The sequence below is a fragment of the Miniopterus schreibersii genome, assembly GCF_964146895.1.
Source record: "Miniopterus schreibersii genome assembly, chromosome: 17".
NCBI classification, from domain to species: domain Eukaryota; kingdom Metazoa; phylum Chordata; class Mammalia; order Chiroptera; family Miniopteridae; genus Miniopterus; species Miniopterus schreibersii.
In genome coordinates, this window is record NC_138117.1 from 33,356,771 (window position 1) to 33,376,366 (window position 19,596).

The following is a 19,596-nucleotide window of genomic DNA, read 5'->3' on the forward strand; positions in this document are numbered from 1 at the left end:
GCCCACTGAGGTGTCACTGTCCCTGCAAACATGTGTTGGCTCAGCCCCATTTTCCTGGGTGGATCCTCTGCCTCTTCCTGCACACATCACAGACATCTGCTGATGATTAATTCCTTCAGTGTCCCCCCAAACACAATTCCCATAGAAACCAAAGTAAAAGAGAAATAAAAGTTCTCTGGAGAAGCTGGTGGGAGTGGGTGGTGGGGTGATTAACAACTATATCTGTGGCCGAATTTTGTTTAGCTTTGTTTTTAGCTCAGCGTATGCTCTGGATGGGAGGTAATGTGGGAGAAGGGATGAAAGGGGGAAGAGTGGGTGACAAGCTGGGACACAAGAGATTTGAGAAACTTATTTGCCTGCTCCAAGCCTGTGGGGAAATCACAACTCAAGGGAATGCTTATCTTTGCTTATTACTCAATGTCAAGCGCATTAGCATTTTCCAGCCTGGTTCTATTATAGGAAAGAGATCTGGGGCTCTGAGATTAACACAAACTGCTAATAACCTCGGCTGTTCAGTTTAGCAGCAGTACTTCGTAGTTTAAGCAAATGAGAGAACTTTATGTTTTGTTAATAGCAGAGGTGGGTGGATGCCAGCTCTCAGCTTGGATGATTCCGCCTCTGGGAGTGTGTTTCTCAGGTCAACCAGGCAATCATTTCCGGTGGGGAAGGGAGGTGATGGCTGGCCTCCCAGAGCTGTCCCTTCCTAGGAAAGTCTTGACAGACTGAAGCATGTGGGTCACCTTAGCCTTGGAAGGTCTACTTATTTTTACTGCTGGGATCTAATAAATCTTGAGAAACTGTAGGGGAGAGGTTGGAGCACATGGTTGGAATTTTGAGAGTTGGTTCTTTTCAAGGCTCTGATAGTAATAACACCTCTTCGTGTTTCAGTTTAGTTATCAACAAAATGAGGGAGTAGTATTCCCTCTGTGGTAGGCATCTCATGGGGGTATGGGAGGGAATGCCTGCAAAATGGTCAGCAGAGCTCTGAGCACATACATGGTAGGCAGGCAACACATTTGCTGTCATTACTGATGTTGCTATGGTTTGCTCCCACCACCAGTGGACAGCTATTTAGAGCTCTCCACCCCATTGTTTCTGACTTGACTTTGAATATTTTGTCAACCTCCCCAGCTCTCCCTTCTGAAATTGTATTTTGGGATATATTCTCCAGAAATGTGTGCTATTAGTTTGTTGTTAAAACTGACATTGCCTTGAAGTGATTGTGTTTATGTGCTTCTTCACAATATGCCAGCTTTGGAAACTTGACTTTTTTTGGACTTTGCCTGAAATTGTTGGTGGTTCAGTAGCCACCTAACCTGATGTCCCTTATATCTGACCCTGTGTCCATCTTTCCTGCTGTTAAGACTGGCCCATTCTTTTCTAAACAGGGATTGCCAAGCTGAAAGGGGTTAGTAGATTTTCTTAATCCAAGTCAATATCATCAAGATATTTTGCTGAGTCCATCTGAAAAAGTAAATTCTAGCAGAAAGCAAGGGTGGCTGGGATTTATGTGGAGTAGCATGCATGTTTTCCCACAGGGCCGGGGGGGGGGGCTTGTTGGCTATTGTGTGGAAGATGATACGAGAGGAGGGAAATTCAGACATCATTCAAACCCTTCTTTCTCCTACCTTCTCTCTTCTTGCATTCATATTTGTGGTTAGTATTTATTTTGCAAATTATCCCTAAATTTAGCAGGTTAAAACAACAAACATTTATTTTCTTTGTGCGCGAGGAATTTGGGAATACTTTAGCTTGGTGGTTCTGGCTCAGAATCTCTATGAGGTTCCAGTTAGAATGCTGTTAGGGTTGCAGTCATTGGAAGGCTTGACCAGAGCTGCTTGACTTCCACAATGGCTGTTGGCAGGAAGACTTGGTTTGGTTTCCAGTTGGCTGTTGGCTGGAGGCCTCAGTGCCTTACCACGTGGACCCTTCTGTAGGTTGCTTGAGTGTCTTCGTGGCAGCTGGCTTCCCCCAGAGTGGGTGATGCAAGAGAGAACAAGGCAGAAACTGCGATGTCTTTTATGACCAAACCCATGGAAGACCCAGATTGACATTTATGCCACATTCTAATTGTTAGAAAGGAGTCATTAAGTCTAGCCCACACTGAAAGGAAGGGGAATTAGGCTTTCCCTTTAAGGGGAGGATTTTCCAAGACTTTGTGGACATATTTGAAAACCAGCATGCTGGGTTTCTACCTTCCCCAGAGCCTCGCCAGCTCAGCGCTCGCCTCACCGACATGGTGACAGGTTTTCTTGCAGCATCTTTTGTAGCTCTCCAGGGTCCTCGAGCTCCAACCTCCGTTGTTGCAGCTGTTCCCTCATTGCATATCTGGGCAAATGAGGGTCCATGGTGTTGCCTTTTCCAACTCACCCTCATCACCACCATCAAAGCTTATCTCCCTAATGCCAAACTTCCACAGAGCATAGCTAATCTAATAGATGTGTTCATTATTAAATTCTCTGAACCCTTATGGAGTAGCTTCTTGCTTAAACATCAACCTCAACATTGGTAGAAATGAAAATAGAGTGACTCCATGGAGTTTATGGCATAAAAGGGGAGGTGAGATGTACAAAACAGAGGTATAGGACGTAGAAAGTGGTAAGTGCAATAAGGAGGCACAGGTAAAGTGCTGTTTCCTGGAGTGAGTGAACCATTAAGATTAAAATGTTGGGCTCCAAAGTAAGACATCTGGATTTAGGTAAGGTGCGGTGGCCACTGCCCAGCCTCTGTTTGAATCTTTGGGCAAGTGATTTAAGCTCCTTAAATTCCAATGCTTAATTCCAATAATAAACTCTACTTTATAGGCTCACAGAGAGGATTTAATGAATTTATACATGGAAAGGGCTTAGAACAGAGACTGGAACATAGTAAGTGCTCAGTAAATATTAGTCTCATTAGACAGATATTCTAATCTTTCACAGGACTGCAGTGTCCTCATTTTTAAATGGGTGTGATAAAATATCTCCCTCCTAGGGTAGTTATGAGAATTACATGAGATAATGTAGGAAAGTTCTTAATGTCACATCTGACACATAATAGGAATTCAGTAAACATTATTATCATTATTTTTCTGGCTCAGGGAGTCAAGATAAGCTTCCAGAGGAAGAGGCATTTGAAGGATGGGTAGAATTAAGACATGAGTTCTAAGCTGTTGAAATACTTGTTATGAACACCATTTGTGGCATTTACACGTGTGGGCTTTATACTCCTAGGTGCTCCGCATTGATGATCTCATTTTGCCCCTAGGCTCCATTGTGATGTTTAGTTTACAGACAAGGAAAGTGACACCCAGAGAGTGGACATGACTTGTCCAAAGTCCACCAGCTGGGAAGTAGCAGAGGTGGGATTTGAAGAAGGTCTGTCTGGCTATGGAACCTGCTGTCCTTCTTCCAGGCTACATGGCCTTTGTTCCCTCCAGGTTTCTGAGGAATTTCAACCCTCCTCCCAGAGAGTAAACCTGGCCCCAGGGAGGTGAGATAAGTGGCTGGTTTATAGCCAAAGGACACAGTGGCTGCAGGTGGGACAGGTGTGTGCTCTGTGACTAAGGTCCAGCACTGGGCCCCCACCCTGTCCTGCATTTTCTGATCAGCAGAGACATTTCCTGCTGATGCTGAGAACACTGGAGGCTCCAGTGTGAAGGAAGGGGCGACCTTCACCTAATGGTGTGGAAACCCTTTGGTTCTCTGAGGGTCAGGGTTCACGGTTCTTGACTGAATGAGGCTGTTAACCTCCGAGGCCTCAACTACATTAATCCTTAGAGGAATCTTATTGCTTTTCCCGTGGAGTTTAATAAATCCAACCACAAAACCAGAAAGCACAGATGACGTGATTCCGACTCATTCAGCCTCTTTGCTCAGAAATATCCCCATGTCCCAGCAACATCTGCTCCCTGGAGTGTCGGCCTATTTCCACGTCAATAGGAGTCATTTGTAAATAGTTGTGTGATCTCTTGGGATGGCTTCTGTCTTATGACCTGTATGAAAAGTTGGCATAAGTGAAGCCATTTTAAAATGGAGCCAAGGCAGTCATTCCAGAGGAACTGCATCGCATGTCTTGTTCCTTGAGTCTTTGGAAAGTTTGAACTGGGCAAAATAACCTTTGGACAGGACCAGAGCAGCATTGTTTCCCAAACAACTGTTTGTAGAGTCAACAGGAAAGCAGACCTCCTTACCACAAGGACTGAAAATTGTAGACGTCTCTTAGAATCAGTAACCAGCAATGTACAGCTAAAGGGTAACTTAGGTTATTTGCACCAATAGAAATTCCTTGTTTCTATTCATGTAATTATTTCCCTTCCTTTTCTCTTAAACCCCCCTTGCCTTCAGCCCATAATTAGAACACTATTTGGGCTTCTGCCTGAATCAGTGCTTCCCAAAATTGCAATTCTTCTGGATCTCAAATAAGTTCTTGTTGCCTCTCACTTTGGCTTTTTATTTTTAGGTTAACACCTGTCACAGTCTAGTCTTTTAGAATGTAGGCTGCTTGAGAAGGCAGCCTCGGTGGAGACCTGGTCTCAAATCTTGGCTGTCTTTAACTTGCTGTGTGGTCTTGGCAAGTCCCTTACTCTCTCTCTGAGCTTTAGTTTATTTAGGTAAAAAAAGGTGGAGTTTGGAGCAAATGAACTCTCAGGTCTTTTTCAATGTAAAAGCAATTTACTTTGTTGTGCTTCTGGGACCTACACACTCCTCACAGCAGCAACCACACTGTATATAGCCCACCCTGGGTGTACTTGACTGGCTGATGCTCATGCCAGTGCTTAACCCTCCACCCCCTTTATCTGGGCCTGTGTTATTTCTGGGAGCAAAAAGTTTGGCTTTGAGTTAAGCACCAAGGCATTGAGTTAACACGTTAAAATTCAAAGAGCACTGGATCTGCGGTCAGAATACTTGGGAAAGTTACTGACTCAACCTCAAGCTTTAGTATGCTCAGTTTCCTTATCTATACGAAGGGAATGATCTAAATTTTGAGCTCTTAAGGTTGTTAAGAGGACCACATATAATGCAAGTGACCATCCTGTATAATCCATAAAACTATGCTCAAATGTAAGGGTTTAACCCTATGGCTCTGAGTATCTCATCTTTGGTTTTCTGTTTTCTAAATGCCTACTCACCAGAAGGCGATTCCATGTCTCTGTTCCACAACAGCATCTTACAAAGATAGTATGCCAAGCTTATCCTCTAAAATAAAAGCATGCTCATTAAGAGACAATTTGATTTTTAGGTTAACACCTGTCACAGTCTAGAAGATGTAATACACACACACAAGGGAATGTCACTTGGTTATAAAAAAGAATGAAATCTTACTATTTGCGACAACATGGATGGACCTAGAGGGTGTTATGCTAAGTGGAATAAGTCAGACAGAGAAAGACAAATACCATATGATTGCACTTATATGTGGAATCTAAATAATAAAATAAACAAAATAAATGGAAACAAACTCATAGAAACAGAGAACAAACTGATGGTAGCCAGAAGGGAGGGGAGTTGGGGGCCTGGGTGAAAAAGATGACAGGATTAAGAAGTACAAATTGGCAGTTACAGAATAGTCCTGAGATATAAACTACAGCACAGGAAATATAGTCAATAATATTGTAATGACTATGTATGGTGTCAGCTGGGTAGTAGACTGATTGGGGGGACCACTTTGTAAATTATATAAATGTCTAATCACTATGTTATACACCTGAAACTAATATAAAATAATATTAAATGTCAACTATGATTGAAAAATTAAAAATTAAACAAATGTAAAAAAAGGAGATTTCTTTATTGTAAGGTAGAAGCCCCAAAGGTTGAGACTACATTACTCTAGATAAATGGCTGAATTTGTATGTACAGTTTGTAGGTCTTGGTTCCTGTCTGTCTGATTAGTGGGGAAATAATGTGCCATTTCAGGCTGACACTGAGACTCAAGACTCAAATACCTATAAACTACCCTGGACCAGGTTAGCATCAGCTCCCAGGGGATACCAAAAAAAAAAAAAAAGAAACCAGGTCTGTTTCATATATATTTTTCCTTTCTATAGATTGTACCAGAAAAATATGAGGAATTTTTACTCTTTGGAGCATTTTTTGAAGCTACCATGATTGACCGGAGGATTGGAGATAAACCCATTAGCTTTGAAGTTTCTATTGGTAAGTTCAGCCAAGCACAGTGCCTGGCACATGACTTGGGCGGTGCAACCATTTCTTGAGTGAGTGAATTAAGGCCTTACATGCAAATGATAGCACTCAGAAAGCAATGAATAATTCCTTGTCCTCTATTGTGTTGCTACATAAGGAATAGACTTCTTTTCATACTTCAAAAAATATATTAAGAGTATAGCTTGGGTTCAGACAGACTTGGATTACTATCCCTGGTTCTGTTACCTTTGGTTCACTTAGTTTTTCTGGGTCTCAGTCTCTTCATCTGCAAAATAGGAATAACGATAACTTCTAGAGCTGTCGCAAGGGTTTAATGAGTCAGCACAGGCAAAGTGCCATGCATGTAGCAGGTGCTGTTATTATAACTCCAAGCAATCTTTCTGGGCTGATACACATCCAGAGAAACCATTCCAAGGAAGGACTTTCCATCAGAGAAGGTCTTAGTCACATTTGGGAAGCTCTGCTTCAAAGAAAGAAAAGATGAAATCCAGTTTATTTGTAACTTAAGTAGTTTTTACAAATGAGAATGGATGTGGATGACGGCTCATTGTCATTGTCAATCTTATTTCTTCGGTCTGACTATGCTCTTCCCGCTTCATACTGAGATCTTATTTCCCTTCCCGGGGAGGACATGAGCTTGGATCTCCCATGTCAAGCAGCCTGATTCTGCTTGTTGACTGACTCCTGGCCCCCTCCCCTTGCAAATGCCCCTGCAGGTAATTTTGGGAACTTGATTGATGGAGGGTCCCATCACGGGAGTAAGAAGAAGTCAGCTGAATCAGCTGAAGACGCCCTTCCACTGCTGCAAGGAGGGGAAAAGGACACTGCCCAGGAGGCTGCCATCCCTATGGTCTCCACCACTCACCCGGAGAAGCCACTCGTGACAGAGGGGAACAGGTGGGAGATACAGCAGAACAACAGTTTCTGACCATGGGAGTCTGACCAATTTCTGGGACTGTTAGGTTCAGGTCTTCCCTAAAATCAGAAACAATTTTTTAAAATCTCAGTGATGGGAGCAAGCATAAATCGGGGTAACATGGTAAGTGCCACTCTACTGAATCCTTAGTTACATGTCAACAACTCTCCAAATGACACATCCAGGTACTTCATTTAAGGGTAGAGCAATGATGATGATTATTATGATCAGATCTGAAGCTCCTTTTATTCTGTAACTTTGATTCATAACAAGGTAGGAAGGTCAGAGTTTAAAAATTCAATCCAAACCCTATTAACAGTTATTATATTCATCTGAGTTCTGTGCTGTTATGTAAACTCAATTTAGTGGCATTATTGAATACATCTTTTCTTATTTTATTGCCACAGTCCAACTGAAGAACTCAGAAAACAATTGTTAGCCACCACAAAAGACTATTTCAGGAAATAGCCGGGGCACCTACATGTACCCTCACTGATCTCGAATCCATGTAAAATTACAACATGCAAAGAGAAGTAAAATTATAAAATTCTATCTTAAGAAAATGGTCCAAGCACTAACCAAGTGATCTGAGAATAAGGGAAGACCACACTTCGTGAGAGTCCTCTGTGCTCTGAGCCTTGTGCCGTGCGTCAGGGCCTCATGATCCGCAGGGATTCTCACAAGAGAACGTTGCTCTTCTCATTACATGCGAGGAGACTGGAACCACATCACCAGCACTCTCCACTCTCTGCTCTGCTCCGTATAGACTCTCCCTGGGCTCTGACCCACGGCCTCCTGACCACTGTTGGGAAGCGAGGACTCACAATTCCCCAGACACCTTCTTTCCTGAGCAGCAGATCCAAACGCCTCCACTGGGTGTCCCATAAATTATTCAGCAGGCTCATCGCCTGCACAGAGAACGCTGCTCTCTTCCTATCTTTCCCACCTCGTAGGCTGGTCCTCCTGCCCTCTGAGTCCTTTCAGCCACAAAGTTGTCAGTTGTTCCCTTTGTCCTTTCTACCCACATCCATTGTCAGCGATGAAGTCTGGTCGATCCTGGCTCTTAAGTAGTTCTCATATCTGTTGCCATTTCTTTAATTCTGGAAGTTGACATCTTCATCTGGATTATTTTAAACACCTTCTTCTTGGCCTGGATGTTCTTTAAGAAATTTACCAAACTATCTACCTGAACCAGTGACTCCCCTAATTGACATCATCCGTTGGCAACCAGTGGCTTTCAGGGTAAATTTCAGAAGCCGAAACTTGGTTATTCGACCTCCAGTTACTTGTCTAACATCATCTTCAGTCACTCCCCAAACCCCGTTTCCTCCAGCCATACAGTGGCCCTGGTGGTTTCCCAAACTCCTGCTTCTGGTTTTTCTAAACAAGCTCATCCCTTTGCCAGGCAACAAATCCCCTCCTCAGACCTGCTGGCTCCCATTAACCTTCAAGATGAAGACCAAGCTCCCTTTCCTGAATCCCAAGTCTGGTTTGGACTTTGCACTCACCTCCACGGAGCTGAGGACACTGTGTGAAGATGTGTTCACTTGTCTGTGACCCATTGGACTGTGAGCACTCTGAGGGCAGGACCTGCGCTAGCCCCCTGTGTAGCTGCTCATCTCTGAGCCTGACCCATAGTAGGTGCTCATAACTGTTTCTGAATGAGTTAAGGAGTTACTCTAAGTGAGTTGGGCACAAGGTACTATGGAAGCGGAGAGAGGAGGGTGGGTGACTACTCTGCTTGGGGAGGAGGTGAAGAGTTGGAAAGGCCACAGCAAAGGTGACATCTAAAGGATCAAAAGGGGCTTAAGGATGGAGAGAGAGTGGGACAAAGTAGGAAGGAGTAAGTGAAAATAATCTTAGTTGTTGCCCTCATTTGTGAGCAAGCCCTGTGTTTTCTAAATCCTGTCCGTCTCATGTACCACCTTCCCCCTCCCATGGACTGCTTTCTCCCTCCCATGGACCACCTTCCCCCTTCTCATGGACCACCTTCCCCCTCCCATGGACCGCTTTCTCCCTCCCATGGACCATCTTCCCCCTTCTCATGGACCACCTTTACCCTCCCATGGGGGCCTTTTTGGGGCCCTTTTTTGGCTCCCTGGCAGCCATACTTGGCTGTCAATCCTCCTTTACACACACCAAAAACCCTCCAAATTTCCCAGCTCTTTAATTGCTTCTCTGCATTTTTAAAACCGAGGACATCAATGAGTGGATCCTATAGCGGGATCTGAAGCTCTTCTCTGAGACTAACCAGAAGTATTCTGCATCCTTTCACTGGAACCAGGCAGCAAGAACATCTTCCACTTTTTTGGACTAGCCTATTGGTGACTATTGGTGACAATGTCAGGGAATATAGTATGGGAAGGGCTAGAGAGGAGATAAGAGGTCTCAAGGCACCCTTGGCTGGACCTCATATTAGTGCTGGCCAGCTGGCTCGAGGAGACCAAAATAAGTCATGCTGGTGTCTTGGGGCTTTCTGTATATTTCTCGGTCACTACGTGGAGGTTCTGTCCACATAGTGGCAAGCTAGAGTGGCAGCAGCTGAACTGAAAGATCCTATATCTATAAGAGACCCCTACACACATGTGCACACACATGTGCACACAGACACACACACACACACACACACACACAATTTATTTGTCTATTGCCTCCAATAAAATACCACCTTGTAAAGGGTGGTTTAGCAGGGCACTTAAAATTCCACCGTGTGCTTGTTCTAGGCTTTCCCTTTTCACAAAGCACATGCATTCACATGTAATTTGTGTTTTGGTCTGGAGCTCAGGAATGAGATCGGAGCACAAGGCACCTAATGATGGGTCACTTGATTTTCAGGATTCCAGGCCTACCCTTGCCCAAAGTCATAAGGCTGGTCCTGTGTCAGGGCAGCCATTCAAACTGGCAGTCTTCTCTTTCCACTGGCAATGTGATGTCATCCCATCTGCTGCCCTCCATCTGCACTGTAATTTACCTGAGGAACCATAGCATCCTGGTCCATGCAGACCCAGTAAGACCAGGAGGACCCTGGGAACCAAAGCACAAAGGCCTTAAACATCATTAGCACAAAATAATCCAAACCAAAGAAACCTTGGAACAAAGCACAAACATTGAGAGGGAATTTATTCAGTGGCAGGATTCTCAGTGTAATCATTTTAAAAAGAGATAAAAGAGCAGTTTGGTTCTAACCTCTTTTCTTTCTTTTTCTTTTTTTTTTTTTCCTTGCTGTAATAACAATCTGAGTTTCTGCCAAGAATCTATTTGGCTTCTCTTCTGAATGGATACCTGCTGGCTTATTTTCTGCAGAACAGATCATGGGGCATGATCTCCAAAAGAAATCTGGGTTGGAGAGCTTTAAAGAACTATCATGCATTCCTCCAGGCTAAAGTTCTCATTAGCTTTTTGGAATGGAAACAAAGCTTCCCCTCTCCCCTCTCTCTCTCTCTCTCTCTCTCTCTCTCTCTCTCTCTCTCTCTCTCTCTCTCTCTCTCCTCTCTGTCTTATAAATGAGTGACTCCAAACACTGTCTACATTTATCAGGGCCATGTGCCTTTCCCATGATGCTCACTCCAAGAAATTTGCTTTGGCCTTCCTTCCACATTTCTTTTTACACAGACCTGAGTGTTTGTGGGAAAATTACATGGGGTTTGAGTGGGGAAACCTAGTTAAAAATATAGCTGTCATGAGGCAGGGAACTTCAAGTTTTTGCTACAACCTCTCTCACCTCACACCTGCCTTCATTCCCATCCCTTTCCTACTCAGGAACTGAAATTTATAAATTATTTCCTTCTTTCCTATCTTCAAGCTCATCCTGATAACTGTCTTTTTCTCAGCAGCATTTAAGCCTACCCAACTGTCACCCTCAAAATTCTCTTTGGCTCTACATTTCCCCTTCTAGCTACCTCAACATCCCTCTTGTCACTTCTTAACCAAATGAGTCACCTACATTATTAGCACTAATGCCTGGTAACAATAAATATTAGATGGATGGATGGATACATGGATGTGTGGATGGGTGGGTGGATGGATAGATGGATGAAATACTGATGTTTAGTTTGAGGCATATGCCTTCAACCTCATTAATAATATTACCCTCTTACATTTCTCTAGCAGTTTCAGTTTATGAAACACATTTACATCTATTACCTCCAGTGACCCTTACACAGGGCTTCCCATATAGACATTAAAAGAAAAATGTTTGTTTTCCCCCCTTCTTTCCTCTCTCAGTTTAAAACCTTCCTCCCTGTAGAAGGCTTGCCTGTAAATCTTGACCTCTGGTGATCATTTCTAAGTTTTCCCTGGGTCTGATAGCAGTAGCTGTTAGTACCTCTCCATTGTAGCCACATAACTATTCATTGTTTATTGTTCATGAGTCCCCAAGTATAGTCTAAGGGTGAAATTAATAGTAGTTTGATAGTTTGTCACCACCCCTCACCCACCCCACATAGAACATATGAAACCTGAACGTGTAACTGGAATTGCCTGGAAAACACTGATTGCCAGCTAATGTCCAGGCCCAATGTGTTTTCACAGAAATTACAACTACTTGCCGTTTGAGGCCAAGAAGCCTTGTGTCTACTTCATCAGCTCCTGGGGAGACCAGACGTTCAGGCTGTACTGGTCCAACATGCTGGAGAAAATGGCAGACCTGCTGGTAGGTGGCTGACAGGTGACGGATTTGAACATCGGGAAGCTCGAGGTAAAAGGAACTTTTTAAAATCCACTCAGTAGAAGGTCCTGACCTCAGTTTAAATGCAAGTAAGTTGAGGTTGTTGCATTTGGAGGACTCATGACTCCTTCTACCACATGGACCCAGGGGAATGCGAATACATTTTACAAAATCCCTGGACTGTAAATCAAACTATCTGAATTCAGATCCCTGCTCTGCTTCTTACTGGTGCAGGACCTAAGGTAGGCTGTTTTCCTAACCTTCAAAGGGCAGGGAATTGATAGCCTTCTCACAAGATTGATAGACCCGGGCCTCAATGAATGTAAAAGCCTAGGTCCCTAACACTGTGCAGAGTTTCCTACAAGATTAGGCCCAAATCCAGTTAAGAAAAGGAAGGTGCCGAGTCAGCACACACCTCTCCCGGTTCAGGCACAAGAAATCGGGGAAATCTTCCTTCATTTCTAAAACAAAAACTAGGTAAATATTCTTTCGGGGATGTTATAATCAGTATCTTCAGTACAATGTCTCATTCCCACCTCTCCCCTCTCCACGTCTGTGGTTTGTTTTCAGGAAGAAAGTATAGAAGAAGTGAAAGAATTGATCAAGATTTCAGAGGAGGCACCAGAGGAGAAAATGAAGACGGTGCTCAATGACTTCATCAGTCAAAGCAGGTACCAGCTGGCCCGTGGGGTGCTGAGACTTATGTGGAATCGGCTTTTAATTATCTCAGAAAGTAGTTAATTTACATGCATTCAGATGGGCATTTCGTAGAGTTCCATCCGTCTTTATTTTGTTCAGTAATTTGGCTGGCACTAGTGGGACTGCTGTTGCTTCCTGAAACATTAACAGCTAAAACATAAAGCAAAGGGGGAAAGAAAAGAGAAGATAAAAAAGACTTACTGGTGAGGCTCTTTATGAAACAAGAAAAATGCCAGCAGTGCCCTGGCTGGGTGACTCGGGCTGTTGGAGTGTCGTCCCACACACCAAAAATGTTGTGGTTCGATCCCCGATTGGGGCACGTGCGGGAGGCAACCAATCGAGGTTTCTCACATCAATGTTTCTCTCTCCCTCCCTCCCTTCCCCTCTTTCTAAAATCAATAAACATATCCTCGGGTGAGGATTGAAAAAAAAGAAAAATGCCAGCAGTGGGAGTGCCCAGTATGGTTCTTGTACTTGGTAGATACTCAACAATTACATTGACCATGAGATAGATAAGTTATATCAAATACTGTTTAATAGAATTTGGCATATAACACATTAATAAGAACCAATTAATGAATGACTCTTTTTTTAGGAGGTGAACAATACAATCAAAGATTCAAAAATATGGTATCAGTTACTCATTACTGAGTAACAACCCTCAAATTTTGTGACTTACCATGGTATTTATTATCTCACGGTTCTGTGGGCCCTGAGTCCAGGTGTGGCATAGCTGGGTCCTTTGCTCAGAGCCTCTCACAGACTGCAGTCAGGGCATTGACTGGGTTATCTCAAGGCTCAGCTGGGAAGGATTTGCTTCCAAGATCACTCCTGTTGTTATTTGCAGAATTCAGCTCTTCACGGACTGTTGGGTTGAGGACTTCAGTTCCTTTGTAGTGGATGGTTAGTCATCAGCCTCAATTCCTTGCCACGTGCGCTTCTCCAACCTACCTCTCAGGATATGATAGCTGACTTCATCAGAGTGAGCAAGCTAAGAGTCACAGTCTTTTAGGACCTAATCTTGGGAGTGACATCCCATCCCATCCCTCTTATGAGCAAGTCACTGGGTCCAGTGCACTTTCGAAGGGAGAGGGCTATATAATGACAAGAATAGTAGGAGATGGAGATCTCTGGGGGTCATGCTAGATCTACCTACCACATAAGGAAGTGCTAAGACTAATTCTTGAAATTTATTAAGACTGGAGCAAAAATGAGAATCTGTCATAATGGAATTAATAGAAAAGGGGTGGAGATTTTCAGTTGCTGGAAGGCAAAAGTTAGTAGATAGGGGATAGTGAAATTCTGGTGTTCTGTTTTATAAGTTCTGGCTTTCCTAATCTCTCAACTACCCGAGCATTTTTACTTAAGAAAAGATATGTAGTTTTTTCTTTCTATGTTAATTTCTTTCTTGTTTTTCACTGTAGAAGCATTGTTTATCGGTGCTACTCCTGCTGTGAGCCGAGTGCCACCTGCAATTCCTTTTAAGCATCTTTTTTTAAATGCATTTTTATTTCATTTAAAAAAATATGTTTTTATTGATTTGAGAGAGAGAGAGAGAGAGAAACATCATCAATTGGCTGCTCCTTCATGCCCCCTACTGGGGTTGGAGACTGCAACCTGGGTATGTGCCCTGACTGGGAATTGAACTGGCAACCTTTTGGTGCATGGGATAACACTCAACCCACTGAGCCACACCATCCAGGACTCCTTTTAAGCATCTTTAAAAAGCTTTATGATCTCATATTTTTAGAAACTGTTTGCAGGCAAATTAATAATTAGCTAACTTTTCTATGTTGGGTGTTATTTGGAGTAATAATCATTCTCCTTTCAAGTTTATAATCAATTGAAAAACATATTCATGAGGGTTAAATAGAGATGAAAACGTTTGTTTTATATTTGGAAAACCTGGATTTGAGAAAGCAGCTTGGACCTGAGTTCTTGGTGGGCTTGCTGGTCCCCCAGCCCATTCGTGGTTGAGCAGCTGGCCTTTGGGGCTTCCCCTCCGAAGGGACAGACCATTTGCCACATGAAGGTGAGGACACTGCCCACAGCTAGCAGCAGGCTGGGTCTGAAAGACAAAGAATGGACAGAAACATGCGCTGTGGTCATTTACCCTGATTTTGATGAGGAAATAAGTTATTTTTCCCCAGGGAAGAAGAAGAGAGGTGAGAAGTCAGAGTATGCCCCATGTCTTCCTGGGCTGCTGCATCCTGGGAGGGGAGGGAAATGAAATTCTTTGTGCCTCTAGGAAAGGTAGATGTGTGAAAACAGACTGTCTCCTCAAAATATCATGCTTTTAATTCTTTTTAAAAATTAAGAGAAAATGTAACTTGACGAGTACGTGCAAAGAGAATTTCTGACTAGGCCTCCAATCGCAACGGGCAGAGCACTGGGGGGTGCGGGACCTTAGATTCACCCTTTTATTTCTTTTTTTTCATCATAGAAGCACTCCCTGCTCATCTTACAAAGAAGAAAAATGCAGGGATGTATAAAGTAAAAGCTTTCTCAACTCTTTCTCTAATCCCACTCTCCAGAGAGGAGTTTGATTTGTCCTTCTGGATTTTCTCCTGTGCATTTGCAAACACACACATCCATAAAAATACTATCTTTCTTCACAGATGATAGCACACACTTTGTTCAGCAGGCTGCCTTCTCTCTCAGCAACACGTCACTGGCATCTTTCTATAGTAGGACCTGACAGTCACCCTCATGGACCTGTCCATGATTCGTGTCAGCTGCAGGCCCTGTTATTGAAGCTGTTGCCATTTATTTGCTCCCGTAAACAATGCCATAGCAAGGATTACTGTGGAAATGTATTCTTATAAAATTTTTCAGTTATTTTTGAAGGATAGAATTCTAGTGTAATTTTTGCATTAAATTATATAGACATTTAAATGTTGACGAGTGCTGTCAGATCGCCTCCTATACACTGTAACAGCGTATTCTTTATTTCTGCTGTGTCATCCTTCATTTCTGGCTGGTTGTTTTTCATGGTTTCCATATCCAATACTTTCAGCAATAAAGGTAAATTTTAAAAAACATCATAACAATTTACCTGCTCCTAAAATAATGGAGGGGAGTGAGAGCATCCCACATTCATCAACCTTGACTACTATTGAAGTTTTAATAGATAAAAATGGTATTGCATTTAAGTTAATGCTGATTAAGACAATATCCCATTTCTCCAATTAAAACCATGTATATTTCTTCTTCAATTGCATTCATAACCTTTACCATTTTCCTATTGAACACATTTTTAATTTCATCCCTCGAAATGTTACTACTCAGTCCTTTGTACAGTTTTTCACATGTGAAGACACATCCCAGTATTGAGTCTAAGATATTTGTTTTACAGACAAATTTTTAGGAACCTTTTTGTGAGTGTTATATTTGTAAGATGAAGGAAAACTGTTTTATTTTGTGGTGGTTGTTAGGAACTTGGGCAGCAGTTGCAATAAATATGACTGAAAGAAACTGGAAAACAAACATCTGCTCCCCATGTGAGGTCTGGGCATCATTTTTCCCAGATAAGTAAAGATTCTCATTTTGTCCCTTAGAAAAGTTAGTGCGTCATTGCTTAATCCTAAATGAAAGATCTTGGTTTTGTAGCTTCACTAACTTTGTCATTGTACTACAGGAAGTATATGTGCAGATCTCTGGAATTATATAAATGGATTGTCACTGAGCAGGTTTCAAAATTGTCCTTCTCTTCCAGTGCCTTTATCTCTGAAGCAGAAAAAAAGCCCAAGATGTTGAACCAAACCACTTTAGATAAGAAACGACTTACGCTCTGTTGGCAGGAACTGGTATGTGAAAATCTATTTATATTTTGAAGAGAATTGAAACGTACTTTAAAAATAAATTCATGGATGAGGCATGAGGATATGGTTCTCAAGGTTATACGTTTGCATGATGCAGAGACATGAATGAGCAGGGAATATGTGGGTGAGTTGGAAAGGAACTAACATTTACTGAACATTTACAAGAATGAGCTAGAAGCCCACCAGTCCTACATCCTACGCTGATGGATTTCCCCTTGTTTATTTTCTTGGTATTTTTATTCTGTCAAAGACTATAGATTCTTTCACAAGCTGAGAGATCAAAAACAACAACAACAAAACAAATGACTGTTCTTCCTCTTCTTGGTTTCCTCCCATTAAGAACTGTGTTAAAAGTTGTAAGCACTTCTTGGAGTGGTGCATATAGACAATGGAATATGATTTGGCCACAAGACAGAACGAAACCTTGCCATCTGCAACAGCATGGATGGACCCGGAGGGTATTACGCTGAGTGAAATAAGTCAGACAGAGGAGACAAATGCCAGATGACTTCACTTGTATGTGGAAGCTTAAAAATAAATAAATAAATAAATAAATAAATAAATAAATAAATAAATAAATAAATAAAAAATAAGCAGAACAGAAACAGACTCGTAGATACAGAGAACATTTTGATGGCTGCCAGACGGATGTTAGGGGGTGGGTGAAAAAGGTGAAGGGATTTAGAAGTACAAATTAGTAGTTACAGAATAGTCATGGGGATGTCAAGCACAACATAGGGACTACAGTTAATACTATTGTAATAACTATGTATTGTGTCAGATGGGTACTAGATTTATCAGGGTGATAGCTTCATAAGTTGTGTAAATGTCTAATCATGGCATTGTACACCTGAAACTAATATAAGTTTAGTTTACTGTAATTGAAAAATAAAAAATATTTTTTAGAAGTTGTAAGCACTTCTTGAGAACAGGGGCTGTAGCTGGTCTCCCCGCCCCCCCCCCCCGGGTGTCCTGGAGGCCCTGCATGGTGCTGGGTGCCTTACAGATGCTCAGACCCTGCTGAATGATGGATGACTGAGAAATGCCAGACCAAGTCAGACCCTGGCTTCTCTCACTTGCAAACTTCAGTTCCAGCAGTGGCACCAAGGGACATTTTATATGAGGCCATGACCATTCTGCAAAGAACAATTACTCAGTGTTTGACTGGCCAGGGCTATTTTAAAGATGTGAGTGGGGCCCGGAGAGATTAAATGATTTTTTTTCAAGGTCACAGCTAGTTAATAATAGTCTAGAGACTAAAACTCAAGTCTCAAAACTCCTGGCTCACCCTTCTTTGCAGAAAACTAAATGAAGGTTTGTGTACTCATTTTGTGTACTCCAAGCGAGGCCAGATTCCCACCATATAGAAAATCTTCCCGGCCCAGTTCTTCTTCAGCACCTTTGACGGCCCTTCCCTGTCTCCCCAGTGTCGTCCACTACCTACTGCCCATGGCACTCTGGTGTCTTCTCCGTGTCTGACAGTCCTTAGCCTGACAAGTCCATGATTCCAATGTCTCTGCAGTGGCCCAGCTCTACCTCCTCACCTGCAGACCTGTATTTCCAGCCTACTGTGGACACGTCCCCTGCTTGTCTGACTCAATACACATATCCCACGCAACCCATCATCTTCCCACCTAAGCTTGCTTCCAATTCTGTTTTGGCACCACCAGCTACACTTGTTGCTCTACCCAGAAGCCCACGAATCAATTTCAGATACTTACCTCTCACCCTAAACAGTCAGTTGGACCCCAGGCCTTGTTGATTCTGCCCCTTAAAGACTCTGGAACTTACTCTGCTTCATCCCCAGACTCACTGCTAAACTGAGGGCCTTAGTGGCTCTGGCCTAGACTATGGCACTAGTCTTCCTTCATTCACCTCCCCCACCACAGCCAGAGTGGGCTTTCTAAAACACCAACCTGACTAGAGTGCTATGGCTTAAAGCATTCACTGGACACCTTAATCATTAACAGGACAAAGTCCAGATTTCTTACAGATGATGTACAGGGCTGTCTGCTGAGAATATAAGGTAAGAATAAGGCAGAGGCGGTCCCTGTCCTAATGAAGTTTCCAGTTTAGTGGAGAAGACAGAGATAAAGGTAAACAACAGTTAAATAAAATTCATTAGAGGTTATGGTGATGAAGGAAGTCTTAAAAGGCCATGTAATGCAGTGGTGACATTTAAGTTGAGACAAGAGAGGAAATGAGCTCTGCAGAGTCTAAGAAGAACATTTGAGCAAGAGGAAACCCCCAGCACACCAGTCTTGAGATATGAACCACAGCTGGCATGTTTCCGGGCCTCCTGAGGATCGGTGTGCCTGGGCACAATGAGTGACACACTGCGGGAGGAAGGAGGGACAGGCAGGGCCAACTCACACGGCTTTTTCCCTAAGCGCACAAATGTGGGCTGAGCTAATGAATCAGAGTAAACACTTTCGGGTGTTTCAATCACTCATATTGAGTTCCTTGGCAGCATCTCTCAAATGCTGCCACCTTGGTTTGGAAGCATCCACCAGGCCTCTAGAAAGAGGTGGTGAGAACAGTAACTAAAGACTTGGACTCTGGGCTCAGCTAGAGGCCAACTCCTGCTGTGTGTCTCAGAGCTGCATTACTCTACTTCCCCAGCTGTCAAATGGGAATAATAGTAGCTACCCCGGTTGCTATGGTTGCTATGAGGATTAATGCAGCAGCTAGAACATTGCCCAGCACAGAGTAAGAGCTCAATACATTTCAGCTGCTATTATTATAGTTGTTGTCAGTATCAGAAAACCTAGATTCAGGTCTCGTCTACCAGAGCCATGGGACCTCGACAAACTTCTGACTTTTCTGGGCCTCAGCTTCTCATCTGTCAGAGGGAAGTGAGATGATATTCACTGCCTCGATACTCCTGTGAAAATTCTATTAGATGGGCAGCAACAGCCCTGAAACAGCCCCATGAGTGGCTCAGCATGGAGCTTACGAACACCTTCAGGATTCTCCAGATTTCTAGAAAGATCTGCACTGATTCTTGTCTTGTTTTAGGATGCGATGGCAAAAAAGGCCAAGGGGATCATTCAGCAGCAGAAGAAAAAGCTATCACTCGATGAAATGATTCATGAAGCTCAAAATTTTGTGGAAAAAATCCGCTTTCTTGTGGACGAGGTAACCAACTCTAATAGTGACCCTCATTTGGAAGATTAGACTGGGTGTCTTCCTAGTGAGGTTTCATAAGGATGAAAGACAGAGCAGTATTGTCTCCTGCACCTTGCTGAGCTGAGCGGGCACTATTAGTTTAGGGGTGAAAAAGGAGATTTTAGAGTTAAGCCAAACATCTATAGCTTTATTGATTTTTTTTTTTTAAATGAAGCTTGT

At 42.9% G+C, this 19,596-nt stretch overlaps 1 protein-coding gene across 1 annotated transcript in view; it reads left to right on the plus strand.

Annotated features, from left to right (window-relative positions):
* FER1L6 (fer-1 like family member 6) overlaps positions 1-19,596 on the plus strand; it is a 111,352-nt gene that overhangs the window by 33,781 nt on the left and 57,975 nt on the right. Inside the window, exons 12-17 of the mRNA XM_081116505.1 lie at positions 6,029-6,137; positions 6,863-7,043; positions 11,593-11,713; positions 12,299-12,399; positions 16,143-16,233; positions 19,267-19,386. Coding sequence (XP_080972631.1) covers positions 6,029-6,137; positions 6,863-7,043; positions 11,593-11,713; positions 12,299-12,399; positions 16,143-16,233; positions 19,267-19,386 — 723 coding nt within the window. The remainder of the gene's footprint in view (positions 1-6,028; positions 6,138-6,862; positions 7,044-11,592; positions 11,714-12,298; positions 12,400-16,142; positions 16,234-19,266; positions 19,387-19,596) is intronic.